Source organism: Mustela putorius, unplaced genomic scaffold, assembly GCF_011764305.1.
Source record: "Mustela putorius furo isolate JIRA1106 unplaced genomic scaffold, ASM1176430v1.1 tig00003962_pilon_pilon_pilon, whole genome shotgun sequence".
Classification (NCBI taxonomy): Eukaryota; Metazoa; Chordata; class Mammalia; order Carnivora; family Mustelidae; genus Mustela; species Mustela putorius.
Genome location: NW_025422106.1, coordinates 4,161,057 through 4,178,368, shown reverse-complemented (window position 1 = coordinate 4,178,368; position 17,312 = coordinate 4,161,057). Strand labels below are relative to the sequence as shown.

The following is a 17,312-nucleotide window of genomic DNA, read 5'->3' as shown; positions in this document are numbered from 1 at the left end:
CTCAACCACAAGGCCAGCAAACCTGGGCTAAACTTTCACACCTTAGAAGATTGCAAAAGGTTCTCCGGGAGAAATTGTTAAAATGCAGATTCCTGGGCCGGCCTCTGAGCTTCTGCTTTCCAAAGTTTGGAGGAGGGCCCAGAAATCTGGATTTTAAAAATTTTCAAGTGCCCAGCGATTTAGATGCTGCCAGTCTTGAACCACACTGGGGAACTCCGAGGGCCTTGAAGGCAACCATCCTTTGCCCCGCCCCACTAATCTCCCTTCCCATTTGGGTAGGAGAGGGGCCCACACTGAGACCACTGGGGCTGGCTTGCCTCCCCCAATATTTGGTGGGGCTGTGCTTTTGTGGGTTGTGATGAGCCGCAGTCAGAGGATGGGATGGAAGGGCTGAAGAGGACAGTCCAGGACCGGGGGGGTGGTGATGGTGGGGGTAAGCGTCAGGCAGTCGGAGAGGGACGGGCAGCGGAGGGGATCCATTCGGGAGGAGGGGAAGGGGAGGGCTCACAGACTCCGGCCCCGGAAATCCGATCCCTTTAGGACCCAGAGGTGCCAGTCCCCCAGCGGCGGCGGCGAGAAGGGCAGCCGCTCGGTGTCGGGCAGCCGCCGCTCCGGCAGAGCCAGAGAAAGACCGAGGCTCGGGGCGCGGGGGGGAGGGAGGGAGGGAGGGTGGCGCGGCGGCAGAGCGGCCCGGGCCGGCCGAGCAGCCATGGGCGCCGGGGTGCCGGGCCCCCCGAGAGCCGAGGCCCCCGGCCGGGGTGGGGGACGACCGGGCTGCCAGCCCCGCTGACACCGCCTCGGACGATGTGAGCCGGCGCCTCCGCCGCTGCTTCACGGGCAGGGCGCGCGGTCCCACCGGCCCCGGCCGCCGCTTCTCTAATTTGGGTGGGGGCGACCGTAGCAGGCCGCTCGGGCTCTGAAAGAGGGGCTGTCTGTGGCAGCTGGATTGGGGGAGGCGACCCACACAGGGCGCTCGGAGATTTTTTTTTTCCTTTTTTTTTTTTTTTTTTAAGCGGGGTTAACTGTTTTTGGCAGCTTGGTTTTGGTTTGGGGGAGCCTAAAAAAGGCCTTCCGGGGTTTCTTTTCGGGGGGGAGGGGGCGGTGGTCCCGACTTGGCCAGCCGCCTGTTGGAGGGGGGGAGCGGGAAGCGAGGGGATGCGCCCCCGTCTCCCCCCACCATGATGAAGACGGAGCCGCGGGGGCCCGGGGGTCCCCTCCGGAGCGCCTCCCCGCACCGCAGCGCCTACGAGGCGGGCATCCAGGCACTGAAGCCGCCCGAAGCGCCCGGGCCCGACGAGGCGCCCAAGGCGGCCCACCACAAGAAATATGGCTCCAACGTCCACCGCATCAAAAGTATGTTCCTGCAGATGGGCACGACGGCGGGGCCGCCGGGCGAGGCGGGCGGCGGCGCGGGCCCCACGGAGGCCCTGCGGGCGCCCGAGCGCGGCGTGCGCCTGTCGCTGCCGCGGGCCAGCAGCCTGAACGAGAACGTGGACCACAGCGCCCTGCTCAAGCTGGGCACCAGCGTGTCGGAGCGCGTGAGCCGCTTCGACTCCAAGCCCGCGCCCTCGGCGCAGCCCGCGCCGCCGCCGCACCCGCCGTCCCGGCTGCAGGAGACGCGGAAGCTGTTCGAACGGAGCGTCCCAGCGACCGCGGGCAGCGACAAGGAGGCCGCGGCGCGGCGGCTGCTGAGGCAGGAGCGCGCCGGCCTGCAGGACCGGAAGCTGGACGTCGTGGTGCGCTTCAACGGCAGCACCGAGGCGCTGGACAAGCTGGACGCTGACGCCGTGTCGCCGACGGTCAGCCAGCTCAGCGCAGTCTTTGAGAAGGCCGACTCGAGGACCGGCCTCCACCGTGGACCCGGGCTCCCCAGGGCCGCGGCCGCCGGGGCTCCCCAGGTCAACTCGAAGCTGGTCAGTAAGCGGTCCCGGGTGTTCCAGCCGCCGCCGCCGCCGCCGCCGCCGCCCGCGCCGTCGGGGGATGCGCCGGGCGAGAAGGAACGCGGCCCCGCAGGGCAGCAGCCTCCGCAGCACCGAGTGGCTCCTGCCCGGCCGCCCCCCAAGCCCCGGGAGGTGCGCAAGATTAAGCCCGTGGAGGTGGAGGAGAGCGGGGAGTCGGAGGCCGAGGCGGCGCCCGGGGAGGTGATTCAGGCGGAGGTGACGGTCCACGCGGCCCTGGAGAATGGCAGCGCCTTGGCAACCACTGCCAGCCCCGCGCGCGAGGAGCAGAAGGCCCAGGCGGCCCCCGAGGAGGCCACAGCGACCGTGGCGGCGCCTGAGAGAGGGGTGGGCAATGGCCGGGCCCCGGACGTGGCCCCGGAGGAGGCGGATGAGTCCAAGAAGGAGGACTTTTCGGAGGCGGACTTGGTGGACGTGAGCGCCTACAGTGGGCTGGGGGAGGACTCTGGGGGCAGTGCCCTGGAGGAGGACGACGAAGAAGACGAGGAGGATGGGGAGCCCCCCTATGAGCCCGAGTCGGGGTGCGTGGAGATCCCGGGGCTCTCGGAAGAAGAGGACCCGGCCCCGAGCCGGAAGATCCATTTCAGCACGGCGCCCATCCAAGTAAGTGAGCCCCCCTCCCCGCCCCCGCGCCGCCCCTGCCACGTGCACGTCCTCGCCCCCGCCTCACCAGCCGGGTTTGGCAGGCTGAGTCAGCCCCTGCCACCCAGCCCCCTTCCCAGAAGTTACCACCCGGAGGGGGCGTGGGGGAGTTCCAGCTGTTTGTCAGAGGGGGACGCTTTTCAGGCCCGAGATGAGGGCGGCCTGCCCTGACCTGTCCTCAGGTTCCTCCGTCTGATGCCTCGCCCTGGCTCTGCGGCACCCACATCCCCGGACACCTGCTTCCCCTTCCTCTCCCAGGCGCTCTTCCTGCGGAGGCAGGGGATTGGGTGGTGGGAAGGGGGTGTGTGTGTGTGTGTGTGTGTGTCCTCAGGAGACCCTCCCCACATTGGTCCTTACTCCAATGGTGGGGAGAGGTGGGGGGAGCTTAGGAACACTCCTTGCGTTTCCCCTATAGAGGAGGGAGGAGCCAAGAACTTCCTAAAACGAAGGTGTAGGGGACCGCAACCCTCCTCCGTCCTGTCTATAGCCCCCACCCCAAGTTTGCAGAAGTGAAAGAGGGAAGCAGATCTTTGAGGGTGAGCTGAGCTGGGGCCATGTGACTGGGGGTGGGGGAAAGGCCTGGCACTGGGGCCCTGTTCCCTGGGGTCTGTGCTGGGCCAGCTGGGGAGGTGGAGGTGTTGGGTTCAGCAGGCAGCAGGCCCCTGGCCTGGCTCATGAAGGGGCTGGGCCTCGGGCAGGGGCAGGGCACCAGAGAGAGGGGTGGGGCTGGGAAAGCCCCCAGGATGCCTGGCAGCAGCCCACATGCCTTTGCTCTTGGCTGCTGGGTAGGGCAGACCTCCCATGGCCTTGGCGAACTCCAAGTGCTCATGCCACATTCTCTGGGCGCCCTGAAAGATGAATGGGAGCTGCTCCCTTTGGGGGTCTCAGTGCCCCCAACCCCACCAGCAGTCTTAGCAGTTGGTCTGTGGCTCGTGCCAGTGCCCCGAGATCCTCACAACAGTGCCGATGGGGGGGGGATCCCCGGGAAGAATTAAGAGCCCTAGGTCACCCCTGCTTCCCACCATCCTCCAGTCTTGGCTGGCACATCTAGCCTAGATAGCCCTTTCTCAGTGCCCCAGGCTGCCCAGCACCAGCTTGGCTGCATGGGGTTGTCCAGGCCCTAGACTCTCCTAGGCCTGGACCTTGCCTTTATCCCTCCCCAGCCAAGACCTTGTCTGTTTGCTCAAAGTTTCCATAACTGCTTCTGGACACCAAGGCTGCCCACGATTCCTCCCAGCCCTCCTAGAACATCAGCGGCTGCCGGCTGCCCGGCTCCCCGCCCCCGCCCCAGCAGATGCCTGAAAAGGTGCTACTCCCTCTAGGCCAGCACTCCCCCTTCTGGGGCTGCGACCTTACAAGTCCTTTCTCTGCCCTCCCTGTCCTGACAGCTAAGGAACCCTGGATGGAATTGAGGATGAGGGTGTTTCTTCGGACCTGAGGAGGAGGTGGGGACCACTGAAGGAATCAGGACCCCCCATCCCCAATCCTAACCAGCACCACCATGACCAGTTCTCTGAGCAGCCTGATCAGAGACGGAGTTTGGTCTTTCAGTCCTGGGCCTCTGACTGTCTATATTTGACACCTTACCCTGATTTTTGGGTAAAAATAGCACATGATTCGGAGCAGTGCTCCCCAACTCCCTGGTGACTGCTACTCACAGGAGTGTGGGAGCCAGTGGTCTGTGGTGCCTCCTTGGTGTGTCTGACTTTTGACTTTGCTGGGGATTTCCTTCTCCCCACCCTGGACAGTGGGTCCCCGTTTTTCCCCCTTCCAGCCCCCACCCTGCATTGATGCTGATTCCTGGGTCTGGTGCCCTGCGGATGACCCAGTTGTTGCCTTTATGGTGTCTTCTGCGGAGGATAGAGATCCCAATTCCATGTTGTCACTTGGGGCAGGGGACTGGGCCCAAGCCACTGATAGGCTGGCACATCATGGTGGGCAACATGAGGGGCTGTCTGGGGCCTCAGAGCCAGAGTCCTGCAGGGGGCAGGGTTTGATCAGCTGAGAAGAGAGGGGCGGGCAAAGCACAGGGCAGGCTGGGAGGGCATTTTGGAGGTCACAGTGTGTCCTCTGGCGCATTGGGGAGGAGTTTGGTTGACCCAGACCACCAGATGCAAAAGCGGGCCAAAGCTGGTTTGCCAGGCCCAGGACCTGAGTGCAAGGGGAACGGAGTCACAGGTGACCCAGCTACCAGGGCTCAGCTGGGTGCAGTCTCACCCTGCCCCACCACTGGCTGAGCCAGGTGACCTTGGCAGCATACCTGGCATCTTCTACCGTGTGCAGACTGGGTGGCCCCTCCTGCCATGGGGTGTGGAGGCCAGATGCCCCGGATGTCAGGAGGGCAGTCCGACCCCTGCCCAGCAGGCGAGGAGCTCTAAGGGCCTGAGCTTGGATTTCTCTGCTGTCTTGAAATCGAGGGCAGTGAGTGAAGTGACCACACAGGCCCCTCCCAGTCGCACTTCTCATCTCGTGAAAGCCCACCGGCGAGTGAGGCTTGGTTGAGGGGGACTGGGGGTTGACACCGGCTGAGCCCAGACAAAGGCTGGAACACAAGTCTGCTGCCTGCGACGGTGCCCATGGACCTGCTCCTGGAGGATAGGGAGCCCTGGCAGGGGCCTTGGGGACACGGTGCTCCACTCCAGCTGCTCAGGCCTCAGGCCTGGCTGTTTGACAGAGCTGCCCACCCCCCTTCCTCGCCCCCGCTTGGCTCCAAGTGGTGCCAACCTGTCGCTGCAGGCAGCGAAGCATGAACATGTCATGGTACCCCAAATGGCACTCATTAACCTCCCACCGGGGGTATCCCGTCTGGACCCAGAATTAGGCACTCCCCGAGAGCCCTTGCCCTAATCTCTCTGTTCTGGAGGAGGGTTGGAATTCCTTATCTCGCTTAGAGACCCAGGAAGGAGACAGCAGAGGGGCACAGGGGACAACAAGGTAGGGCTGGCCTTGGGACACCCAGGCAGGCTGGGTTCACTGGGGACAAAGTCAGAAAGGCTGCCTGCTCCCCCAGCTCCTCCCTTTCACCTGGGTCCTGGGCCTCTGGGCACTGGGGATAGGGGGCACACCTTGGAGCTGCTTCTCTGGAGGGAAGCTGAGGTCTGGCAAGGTCATGTGGGTCTGGCGTTCTGCCCCATTCATGTCTTGCACCTCAAGGGGAGGGCTGCCCCTTTCTTGGTGGGGGGGTGGAGGTGACCATTCCTGCTTCCCTCCCCCACCCCAGCCTCAACTTTAGAGGTTCAGGTCAGGTGGGTCCTGGGTGCCCCTCCATCTTCCTCTGTTTCTCTCTCTCCTCCTCCCTCCGCTGTCCCCGCGTCTCACACCCCCTCCCTCTCCTCTCCCCATCTGGCCTCCTCCAGGATCTTCTCCCTTCTTACTCCCCTCCTCCTCTGCCCCCTGCTCCTGCTCAGCCTGTTCTTTGCACTCTCCAACCGGCTGTGTCTGCCTCTGTCTGGCTCTCTGGGTCCCCATGTTTCCTTCTGCCCCCGTCTCTTGGTCTGCCTCAGACCTGGGGATCTGGCCTCCTGAGTCGGCTCGTTTCTCGAGGATTGCCCTTGCTTTCTTTCTACAGCAGCCGCGCTCACACCAGTTGCGGCTGTGGGAGAGAATAATGGTGTGGATGTGGCTAATGTGTCCCTTTCTCCATTGCCCCATGGGCTGGAGAACCAGAAGGGCCTGCCGTCAGAGCTGGGGTCACGTCGGGGCAGGGGGAGGCCTGCAGCAGGACAGGAATGCCGAGGAGTGCCAGGCACCTGCTGTGGCGGCCCCTGGACCCCAGCTCTGCTCCTGCCTCTGATGAGCGGCCCCCCTGCAGGTGTTCAGCACCTACTCCAACGAGGACTACGACCGGCGCAACGAGGACGTGGACCCCATGGCCGCCTCGGCTGAGTATGAGCTGGAGAAGCGGGTAGAGAGGCTGGAGCTGTTCCCCGTGGAGCTGGAGAAGGGTGAGAGGCAGGGGGAGGCGCAGGGGTCTCCTCTCTGGTGCCAGCCCTGCCCTGGGCCCCTGTCAGCGCCACCAGCCACGCAGACTCCAGCAGCCAGAGCTGCCGCCACCCCCCCCTACCCCCCCCCCCCCCAACCCCCGCCTCACCCTGCACTCCTGCGAGTGCCAGGTCCCCAGGGCCAGGCAGTGAGGGAGCAGCGGTCACGGCTCAGTATGTCCTTATACACCGCAGTAGGTGCTAGGCAGGGGCAGGGGGGGCACTACGATAGTACATGGACTCGCGTCACTGGGGTCCCCAAGCAAGTTATGCTTGCATTGAGCTCTGAAGATGGGAATTGAGGAGAGTGTGCGGGAAAGAGAGGAGGGTCTTGGTGAGATGTTGATCACTGGGGCAAGAAGGACACGCAGGGTCTCACAGACCACGTGGAGGACACTGTCTGTTCTCTCACATGGACGGGAAACTGTGGCAAGGTGTCGGCAAGGGATTTGAGAAAGACCACGTCAGGTTGTGCTATGGGGAGAAAGGTCCCAAGTGGATGGAGAGAGCCCACGGTGGTGTGGACAAGTTGCTGGCTGTGTGGGGACTGGGTGTGCTCAAGAGATCCTTGGGAGGTAGAATCTGCAGGAGCTGGTGGTTTTTGGGCTCTGGCCGAGACAGTGAGGGGGAGGAGGAATCCAGGTGACTCGGAGGCCCCAGGAGGGAGTGGCCGGCAGGAAGAGCCTGTTGGTGGGGGAAGATAAGAGTTTGGATGTCAGAGCCCATGAGACAGGAGGGGACAGCTCTGGAGAAAAGAGCAGGAGGTCTTGGGTCATGGAGACTCCACGGATGAGTCTGCATAGAGAAGAACCCCATTGTTGCTACCCCCGTGCCATTCTACCTGATACTGTGTATACAGTTATCTCTGGCACCCTGCCACTGCCCCCCCACTCTGCCCGGGGGCCACTTGCCACACCCCCTGCTGCTCATGTGTTCTTGCAAGGGGCAAAGGGCAGGGGGCGAACCAGGAGCTTCCCAGTTGGTTTGGCAAAGATGGGGTGGACAGGACGGTGTCCCTCCCCAGTTGTGGACCTCCCCTAAGTGTGGGGACCGCTGCTTGAGGTCGGGCCGTGCCCTGGGGTGAGGTGCGGGATGGGGGGGGGCTCTCACTCTGTCCCCTGCAAGCCCTGGCTGGGACACCTAACCTCACCCTCACCCCCCAACACCCATCTGTCCTGCCTTTCTGCTCCACAGACTCCGAGGGCCTGGGCATCAGCATCATTGGCATGGGGGCCGGGGCGGACATGGGCCTGGAGAAGCTGGGCATCTTCGTGAAGACGGTGACCGAGGGTGGTGCGGCCCACCGGGACGGCAGGTACCCCCTCCCCCACTCCTGTCTGCTGCAGGCCGCCCATAGAGCTGGGTGGGTCCCCTATCTCTTTGGGGCTCAGGTGTGGGTGGAGCCTTCCAGAGTCCCCTGCGGGTCCAGGGGTTGAGGCAGCCAACAAACCCAGTGGGACCCCTGCCCTCGTGGAGCTTAAAATTCTTTGGAGGGTGGGGAGGGGGCTGTGCAGAGGCGTCGTATGCCCTGGTTTGGGGCTTGTGTGGGAGGGAGAGCATGGCTCCGGGTGTGGCTTCCTGGTGGATACATCTGAACTTTTTTCTTTTTAAAGTTTATTTTCACTCAGCAAATACTGAGTCGCTGGCTCTGGGGTGGGGCTGGAGGCAGGCCTGGGGGAGTCAGTGAAGACTTCCCTGGCCCTCAGGAAGTATGTGCTGTGGTGAGGCAGACACACATCCAAATGGACACACAGAAAATGTGGGAAAAGTTTGGTGGCGGGGGGGGGGGGACGTGAATGCATAAAAAGAAGGACTTGCTCTCTCTGGATAGCAGGGAAGGCTTCCTGGAGGAAGTGACGTTGGCCCTAAGGCCTGAGGATGAGCAGGACGCAGTTAGGTTGAGGGAGTAGAATGTGTGAAAGGTTCCAGGAAGGGGACTGAGAGCAGGCAGGCATGGCCGGAGCCTCGAGAGCAAAGGGGGGTCCATGTGTGGCCTGCCCACAGGGGAGGCTGCTCCTTGTGTGTGCACATATTTGAGCACGCAGGTCTGTGTTTGGCCTCTGAGGCTGGAGGGGCCAGAAGATTCCGGGAGGGCCTCCTGGAGCCCTAAATAGCCCAGTGACCCCTCCGTGGGCCACTCCACTGCGTATGTGGGAAGGGGGAAGGGCTTTGGGGCATCCCCAGGGTTGGTATAAATTGGCAGTTGGTATCAGAGGTGCCTTGTGGGGGCACTTTCAAACCCAGACCCCCTCCGTATGACAAAGACAATTGGGTGTCCCTGTGGGGCTGGGTGACTTTGGGGTCGTGTTGCTAGAGCTTCTGCCTGCTGTGGTCCAGGTGGCATGAGGGGTGGACAAAAGGATGGTGACAGCCAGTGCTCTTTCACTTACCCCCCTCCCCCCAGTTTGGACTCCCAGAGCCGTTCCTGTGGTCACCTGTTGGCTGTTGGCTGTTGGCTTCGTGGGGAGTGTGTGCACATGGGAGAGAGGGCCTGCGTGCGGGGCGCGATGGGGAGAGCCACTCACAATAGGCTGTTTCCTCCGCTTCTGCAGAGGAGCCCTGAGGGAAGGCCTGGAGTTTTCAGGGGGTGGTAGTGGAGGAAGGAGATAGCCAGGGGTCCTGCCGCCCCCCACCTCTTTCCTTCTGGGGTGGAGAACCAGGGCTTCTGCTGCTACACCAAGCACGTGGTGGGGGCTGTCTCTGGGTGTGGCGAGCACAAGAGTGTGCCATGGGGCTCTCAGGCATCTGGGAGAAAATCTGCAGACCCGTAAGAGGACTGTGTGTCACCTGTGCTTTGGACGTGTGTGGTGGCCATGAATTCTGTGGGTGTCACACTGCTCTGTTGGGTGTGATGGTGGAGGGGGCAAGGGTGTGATTATCACAGGAAGTGTGCTTAGTCCCGCCCGCCTGTGTCGGATTTGCTTGCCCAGGTCTCACTGCCCGGTGGCGGGTCTGGCTGATCCCTGACCCTCTGGCCCCATGCACTTTGCGCCAGTTAGATAAAGTACCAGGACCCAGTGGGGACTGAGCCTCGGCTTTCTGACGGAGGGAGACCACTGCTCCCTCCGCTCCCGTTCCTGTGGCAGCCCCCCCTAACCAGTGTGGCCTCTCCCAGGATCCAAGTGAATGATCTCCTGGTGGAGGTGGACGGCACGAGTCTGGTTGGAGTGACCCAGAGCTTCGCAGCCTCCGTGCTCCGGAATACCAAGGGTCGCGTGCGGTAAGGGCTGGGAGAGCCCGGCTGGGTGGGGAGTGGGAGCAGACTGGAGGCCTGGCCCTCATCCCCCCTCCCTGCCCGCCTGCCCACACCCAGACAGGGTTCTAGGTGGTCCACCTCATAGAGGAGCTTCCACGGCCTTCCTGCCTGAAGGAACGGCGGTGCCCACAGCCCCGGCCCACGCCCGCCATCCTCTCCCAAGCCCCTGAGTGCTGCTGGCCACCGGCACTTGGGCTTCAAGGCCCGTGGTCTGCTGTGCCCCTGCCTGCCCGTGACCCACTCACTGGAGAACCGAAATGTACTGGGAGAATGCCAACCAAATTGGGGTCCCCCCACCAGGCACTTCATCCTTCCCTCCTCACCAGCTGTGTAATCCTGGGAGGACTCGCCTCCCTGGGGCCTGTCAACCGAGGGAACTGGGTTTGAGGCTCCTTGGGTTGCTCTCTGGCATAACACTCAGGGACCACTCCCAGCCCTCTCCAAAAGGGGCATTGCCCCCAGGAAAGGGTGGTAGAGAGAAACAGGATGTGGGTGGCTGCGGAGAGGAGGGGCTAGTGCCTGGAAGTTCCACTATTTCCTCTCCATCCTAATCTCCACTCACCATCTTCCCGCCCCTTCCTGAAGCCTGGAGGTTTGGAGCTCCCACAGGACACCCCGCCACAGCCCCAGGGCAGGGGAATGGGGAAGCAGGCTGCTGGGATGGGTCAGCTGCCCCATCTCCCTGCCTTGTTTTCTACCCTGTGGTGGAGGGAGAGCCCTCGGCCCTAGCAGCCCCTGAGCAGCCCTGGCAGTCCCTGAGTGCCTCTCCCCTGCAGCCCAGCAGGGGGTTTGACTGACACCACCCCTCCCCCAAACGTGGCAGTGAGGGTTAGTGGGCCTCTGGCTGTCCAGGGAAGGAAACCCAAGAAGGGCCCCCAGCTCCCCATTCATTATTAATACTCTCGGGCCTCTGGACTCAGCCCTCTCATTTCCCCTCCCTTGGGAGGGTCTGGGTGTGGAGAGGAGAACACCAGCAGGGAGGATGGTGTCACCAGCGGAAGACAGAGGCAGGGGGTTGACGCTCGTGCCCCTGCAGGTTTATGATTGGCCGGGAGCGTCCAGGCGAGCAGAGCGAGGTGGCCCAGCTAATTCAACAGACCCTGGAACAGGAGCGATGGCAGCGGGAGATGATGGAGCAGAGATACGCCCAGTACGGGGAGGACGACGAGGAGGTAGGGACTCCCGTCAAGGCTGGCATTATCATCGCCCCCTGGTGGCTGGACGGAACATTACACCCATCCTGCCTCTGCCGCTTTCCCAAGCTCCTGAAGGAGGCCAGGACACCCTGCCCTGTCCTGGGGGAGTCCCCAGACTGAGGGAGGAGATGCAGACCCTTCCTTCAAAGAGTCCTTAGTCTGACGGGCGAGTCATACTCTGTCTTCAGAGAGCCTTCCTGCTCCTACAAAAAGACACGGTTCTCTCAGAGTTCCTGCTCTGAGGGGAAGGCATGGCCTCTACCCTCAGGGGAACTAATCTGAAGGAGGCAGCTCCCGACCTCAGAGGACCCACAGCATGAGGGGGGAAAAGCACAGGCTCTTTCTTCAGGGGTCCCAGTCTCATGGGGGAACTACCTGTGCCTTCAGGGGACTCCCTGGGCTGTTGGAGTAAGACAGACCACACTACCGGTGTGGCCCCAGCCTGATGGGGGAGGTGTGATCCACAGCCCTGAGTAGCTCCCAGTCTGACGCGGACGGACTGTGGCCAGTCTAAGCCCTGCTCGTCAGGACCCAGGGAGGCTGAGGTGGGCAGGGCACACAGCCTCCACGCTCCCTTCGCAGACAGGAGAATATGCTACCGATGAAGATGAGGAGCTGAGTCCCACGTTCCCGGGTGGTGAGATGGCCATTGAGGTGTTTGAGCTGGCGGAAAACGAAGATGCCTTGTCCCCTGTGGACATGGAGCCCGAGAAGCTGGTGCACAAGTTCAAGGAGGTGGGAAGAGGGGGTCCCTGGGGTGGCGGAGGGCAGAGGCAGGCCTTGACCCAGCCAGAGCCAAGTGCCTGCCTCTCTGCCCCATAGCTCCAGATCAAGCATGCCGTGACTGAGGCAGAGATCCAGCAGCTGAAAAGGAAGGTAAGAATGAGGGGGAGTGAGGGCTGGGGGGGATAGCCCCCCCCAGCCTCACCCCTGCAGACACTGGCACTGTCAGTCACCCACAGAGACACAGAACAAGCTCCTCTAAGGCAGGGGAGCCTAGTGTTAAAAGCTTGAGCTCTGGACCCCTGTGTGCCACCATCCGCTTGCTGCTCTGGGCCTGTCTCCTGCCCCATAGAATGGGATGGTAACAGTGCGTTCCATTGTGAGAATTCAATGAGATAACACATATGAAATCCTTGGCATAGCACTTGGTTTGTAAAAGGTGCTGAATAAGAAGTCAAGCTATCACCTGTTAGACCAAGGGACACCAGGTCACCATAGATGTCCTCCCACTCTGGCTGTCCTACACCCGTCCTCTACAAGCAGGCCCAGCAATCAGTGTAAACTACCCAGATACACCGACCCATGCCAGCCTGGACCCCAGGCCTGCTCGCCAAGATGTCTGGAGACACCTGCTCCGTGTCACATGGAGACAGCGGACCCAGGCCTCCCATGACACGATACCCAGGAGCAGCAGCCCGGACACGTAGAGATGTAGACCCCTTCTTCTTCCATCGGCTGTGAGACACATGGGCATAGCCATCTCTCTGGAAGAGTGTCACAGACCTTGTGCATTCTCGTGGAGGGGCCGGTGCTGACCCTCCCAGATGGGGACACTCCTGACACACAGAAACACGTGTATGTGCCACGCACTGACACTGGAAGCATGTTGGGGGCTTGCCGTCATGCTGATCTGCACACTTCCTGTTACACCCTGCACTGGGACCCTGCTGAGCCTGGACACGAGGTGTCCCAACTGCCACAGGGCTTCCGGTGTAGCAGGGACAGACAGCTCGTGGGGGCTGTGCGGCCATGGCCCACCCACCACATGGAGACAGGCAAGGTCACAGCTGAGCCTTGGTGGGAGCAGCCCAGCAGGGTTTAGCGACTGAGGCTGAGGAAGGGCACCCTGCCCCTGGTGGGGGAGAGGCTGAGTCTGGAGGAGGCCCGCTGGCTGTGGCAGCCATTCCTGTGGGGATCAGGTGGGGGCTGTGGCTGGCAGGGTCAGGACTCCCCACAAAGGACTCTGGCTTTGGTCTTCCACTCAGAGGCCCTGGCGGTGTCCTGGGGGGAATGGTGGCTGGGGTTGCCTGGAGGGCAGGCAGGGGGTATGGAGAGGAAAGGCGGGTTGGAGCTGGTTTCTGAAGTTGAGATGATAGGCCACACTCCTGGGTGGTTGCAGAGTGGGAAGGGGGTGGGGGGGTCAAAGGCCTATTCCTCCTTTTTGACTTGTAGACACTGCCTGCCAAGTGCCACTCAACACTCCTATCCCTGCAGGGCGCAGAAGCCAATTTGATCCCTGCCCTTGTGTAGCTTAGTGCACATGCGGCTGTCGGCTGTCGGGACCCTTATCATTGGACATGGGGTTCTGCAGGAGAGTGCAGAGCTGCTGAGCTCCTGCAGCAGGGGAGGAGGGGCTGATCCAGCCAAGGGGCTATGTGCGGAAGGGGATGGTGCTGGAGCGCATCACAGGAGACTTCTGTGGGGATGTGATGCACTGAACAGGGAGAGCGGAGGGCTGAGCTGGTGAAAACTAATGAGCATGGGGTGGGAAGGAAGGACAGTGGGGACATTACAGGTAGAGGGAATGGTATGGGCAAAGGCCCTGTGGCCAGAGGGAACCGGGCAGTTCTGAGATCTGTGGGAAGGCCCATGTGTCTGGGGTACAGACAGCAAGTGGCATTTGCAGCATGTGAGGTTGGAGGGACAAGCTGAGTGCCAGTGTGGCAGTGAGATCATGGAAGGGAGGACTAGGTTTGTGCAGGTAGGATCGGGTTTGGGGCATGGTGCCTGTGAGGAGCTGGGAGACGAGGTGGGAGAGGAGCCAGGATTGTGGAGGAAGCCACAGAGACAGGGACTGGTCAGCAGAGCCAGAGAGGCAGAGGGGACAGAGGGCAATGGTGACCTTCCTCTGGCCTGCTCTTTCACATGTACTGTCTTCCTGGAGCCCTGTGAGCTTGGCAAGGCAGGGACAGGTCCCATTTCACAGATGGGAAGATTGAGGCTTAAGACAGAAGTTGCCTTGCCCCAGGTCACAGAGTCAGTGACTAATCTGGGCCTCTTGCCTGACAGGAGCGTGCTACAGTGTGGGGGTCCTGGCTAGGGGCTCTGCGGCTGAGGCCCCACTTCTTTCCTCTCCAGCTTTTAGTTCTCAGGCTCAGCCAAGGAGAGTTAGCTGTTGGAGGGGGAGTGGGCTCCCCATCAGTGGGAGTCATCCAGATGGGGGCGCTCCTCAGCTCCCTGTGGCCGCCACCAGTCCATAGCCCCTCCTTCCTCCCTCAGCTGCAGAGCCTAGAGCAGGAGAAGGGGCGGTGGCGGGTGGAAAAGGCCCAGCTGGAGCAGAGCGTGGAGGAGAACAAGGAGCGCATGGAAAAGCTGGAGGGCTACTGGGGCGAGGCCCAGAGCCTGTGCCAAGCTGTGGACGAGCACCTGCGGGAGACCCAGGCCCAGTACCAGGCCCTGGAGCGCAAGTACAGCAAGGCCAAGCGCCTCATCAAGGACTACCAGCAGAAGTACGTGGTCAGGGGGCTGGGAGTGGGGAGTCCTGGCCCAGGGAGGACTGAGAGGCCATTAGTGGCAGCCCGTCCCCACCTCCAGCTGAGTTAGGGAGGCAAGGAGCACAGAAGTTAGAGAGCCCCGTGGTGGGGGTTCCTGGGCCCGGAACGACAGCAGGGAAGCCAGCACAGTCAGGCCCCAGAGGCTTTGGGAAGAGCTGGGGCCTCCCGACCTAAATAAGAGGGACAGAGCTGCCCAGGTGGGGCTGAGGACAGGGCTGAGGATCCTGAGACTCCTTGGATGGAAGTCAGAACTCTACACTGTTACCCATGGTCTGTCCCCTCCTAATCTCTAGGGAGATCGAGTTCCTGAAAAAGGAGACCGCACAGCGGCGGGTTTTGGAAGAGTCAGAGCTGGCTAGGAAGGAGGAGATGGACAAGCTCCTGGATAAGGTAGGCTCAGGGTGCCCCGAGGGCAGAGGCCTATGGAGGGTGCAGCAGAGAAGCCCCCTCTTTAGTCCCCTCTCTGTGCATCCTGGGGGGAGAGAGGGAGTCATACTGTTGGCTCAGGGTCATGTCCCCATTAGGGGGTCAGAAGGGGCAGGGCCCCTGCCTGGTATCCAGGCCTGACCCCCTCTCCCTTTTGTTTGCCAGATCTCAGAACTGGAAGGAAACCTGCAAACACTGAGGAATTCCAATTCTACTTAACAGGAATCATTCCTTGACCGGACAATAATTAATCCCCTCCTGTTGTCCTCCCTCCCCTGTCCTCAATACTTCACCCCGCCCCCTACCAGCCTGGGGACAGGTGCCCCGACTTCCCCACCCTCCACCCCACCTCCCCCAGCTTCAGGGACCAGAGGGCCTGGGCAGACAGAGGTGGCTGGAAGGACGGCCTCCTTCTTGCCCTATGGGGCTGAGGCACAGAGGCCAAGGGATGTGAGGGTTGGCCTGGGTGGTGGACGGACACAAGGACCTGCAGACCATACTGCCAGACTTTACAACCTCCAGCCTTTGTCTCTGGACTGGAATGGGGCTGGGGGCTCTCCCAGCATCTCACCACCTGGAGGCTGCTCCCTGCCCATGGGGCTCCTAGGTGGCCCCTGGGCCTCTTGACTTGAGAGTCTACCTTCTTGGCCCTTTCCCTGTCCCCCATCATTGTGCTGTCTCTGTTGCATTCTGACCCTCCCGCTGGGAGGGGCTGCCTCCACACCTCCCCTAATCCTGGTCCCCCCACCCAGGAGGGATAGAGCCCACCCTTGAGCCTGGAGGCTGGGCCTGGCCCTGCACTGATTTCTCATGCACCCTTCAGGAAAAGGGGAGAGTCCAGGACACCTGGTTCCCAGCTCCCCCTTTCTTGGGGCAGCAGCCCTCAGTTTTTCCTGTGCCTCCCCACCCCCAGGTGCCAAATAGCCATAACCTTCTCCTCCTCCTCCTGGAACTGTTTTGTGGCCTCCCTGGGCTCGAGGTTTCCTGGCCAAGCCTGGGAAGGCTAGGGAGGAGAGGTCAGCTTAGGGGGCCTGGCTACAGAGCCCCTGGTCATAAGCAAGGGGAACATTTCCCACTGGAGAGCTAGGCCCTGCCCTGCCCGGGGCCACACCTGGAGGCCTTGTACTAACATCGCAAATTCAGCCTCACTGCACCCACACCCACAATTTTCCAAGGTTTTGACTGGAGGGCAAAATTTTACTACTACTCATATTTTTGGAGACCAGGGCTGCCCCACTGGCAGCCTGCTTTCTAAGTGAAATCCGCTCCGTTTCCCCACTTTAACCCCAAATTGGGGCTCGGACCAAGGGAGGTGAGACCCCCCCCCAGGTCCCCTCCCCATTCAGGATCCATCTCATATTGCCTCTTCCTCCTGCCCTTGCCCCAGACTGGATTTTTGTTCATTTTTTAAAAACAGACAGCCCCCATCATATCCGTTTGGGCTTCTCGTCCCCTGTAAATAGACCAAGCCATCAATCAGTATTTCTCGGCCCCCCCCCCCCGCCCCCCGCACCCAGACGTGCCCCTTCCCCCTGAAAGAGCTGGCTGTCTCAGTACCCGGGCCCCTGCGCTTCACCTCCCCTGCCAAGGCAGAGGGAGGGGGCGGGGCCAGGTGGGCGGGGCCCCGGGGCGCTTCCGGTCTCTCGGGCCGGCACCGCCCCTGCCCCCGCCCCCCCCGCAGGATTGCGTCTCTGTATATAATATATATATGTATGTATTGTTCCCGGTTTTGTACGGACCATGCCCTCTGTCAGGTCGTCCCCATAAAAGCAGCCCCCAGAACCTTGCTGCCTGGTTTCTTGATTCGTGGGTGGGGGCGGCAGGGGAAGGGATAGGGTCGTCTGTCGGTGCCCCAGGTCCCCTGCCACTGGTGACTTCTTCACTGTGAAGATCCTTCTCATGGAGATCCTGTATTTCCCGCTTTCAGCAAACTCCCTCTTTGCCACCATCTCCCCCATCAGCACCCATGCTTTGTATCTATTCCTCTTGGTTAGGGCTGGGGTTTCTAGAGCCTCCCTTAGCCCCATTGCATTGCCTCTTTTTAGGAGGCCTCTGACAAAATTCGAAGGCTGTGTTAGATATGAGACAGTAAGGTGAACCGCAGATTCCTTTCCTGAGAAGTCTAACTTCATGGGGATATGCAGCATCTACTCTGAAAAGGTACCCTGCCTAAGGTTCCTGAAGGATTCAAGGTCACCTGGGGGTGGGTGGGAGGTGAAACATCAGAGCAGTTTTGTGCCCAGGGTCCTAGAGGATCTTTCTGTCCTAGAGAATGTAAATAGCCCCAGGCCCCTGCTCTATGTCAGCACAACTCACCAGCTCTAATAGAATAGGTGTGGCAGTCCAGATAGATGCCA

At 61.6% G+C, this 17,312-nt stretch overlaps 1 protein-coding gene across 2 annotated transcripts; it reads left to right on the top strand.

The window, feature by feature from the left end:
• Nucleotides 1-552: 552 nt before the first annotated feature.
• Nucleotides 553-16,737, top strand: PPP1R9B (protein phosphatase 1 regulatory subunit 9B). Of its 2 annotated transcripts, XM_004764810.3 has the most exons (10): nucleotides 555-2,561; nucleotides 6,412-6,544; nucleotides 7,775-7,895; nucleotides 9,696-9,800; nucleotides 10,873-11,008; nucleotides 11,615-11,767; nucleotides 11,855-11,908; nucleotides 14,255-14,484; nucleotides 14,823-14,919; nucleotides 15,121-16,737. In XM_004764810.3, exons 1-10 carry the CDS (start codon nucleotides 1,179-1,181, stop codon nucleotides 15,172-15,174), a joined length of 2,466 nt encoding a protein of 821 aa, XP_004764867.2. In that variant the 5' UTR covers nucleotides 555-1,178; the 3' UTR covers nucleotides 15,175-16,737. The 2 variants fall into 2 exon arrangements, with proteins under 2 accessions (XP_044926242.1, XP_004764867.2); XM_045070307.1 differs by lacking the exons at nucleotides 14,255-14,484; nucleotides 14,823-14,919; nucleotides 15,121-16,737 and adding an exon at nucleotides 13,208-14,248 and having other exon boundaries at nucleotides 553-2,561.
• The last annotated feature ends 575 nt before the right edge of the window (nucleotides 16,738-17,312 follow it).

Excerpts from the sequence above, each read along its gene's own strand:
- PPP1R9B (XM_004764810.3), top strand. The coding sequence starts at position 1,179 with ATGATGAAGACGGAGCCGCGGGGGCCCGGGGGTCCCCTCCGGAGCGCC. Across the intron at positions 2,562-6,411 it reads TCAGCACGGCGCCCATCCAA|GTGTTCAGCACCTACTCCAA; the intron begins GTAAGTGAGCCC and ends GCCCCCCTGCAG. Across the intron at positions 11,768-11,854 it reads TGGTGCACAAGTTCAAGGAG|CTCCAGATCAAGCATGCCGT; the intron begins GTGGGAAGAGGG and ends TCTGCCCCATAG.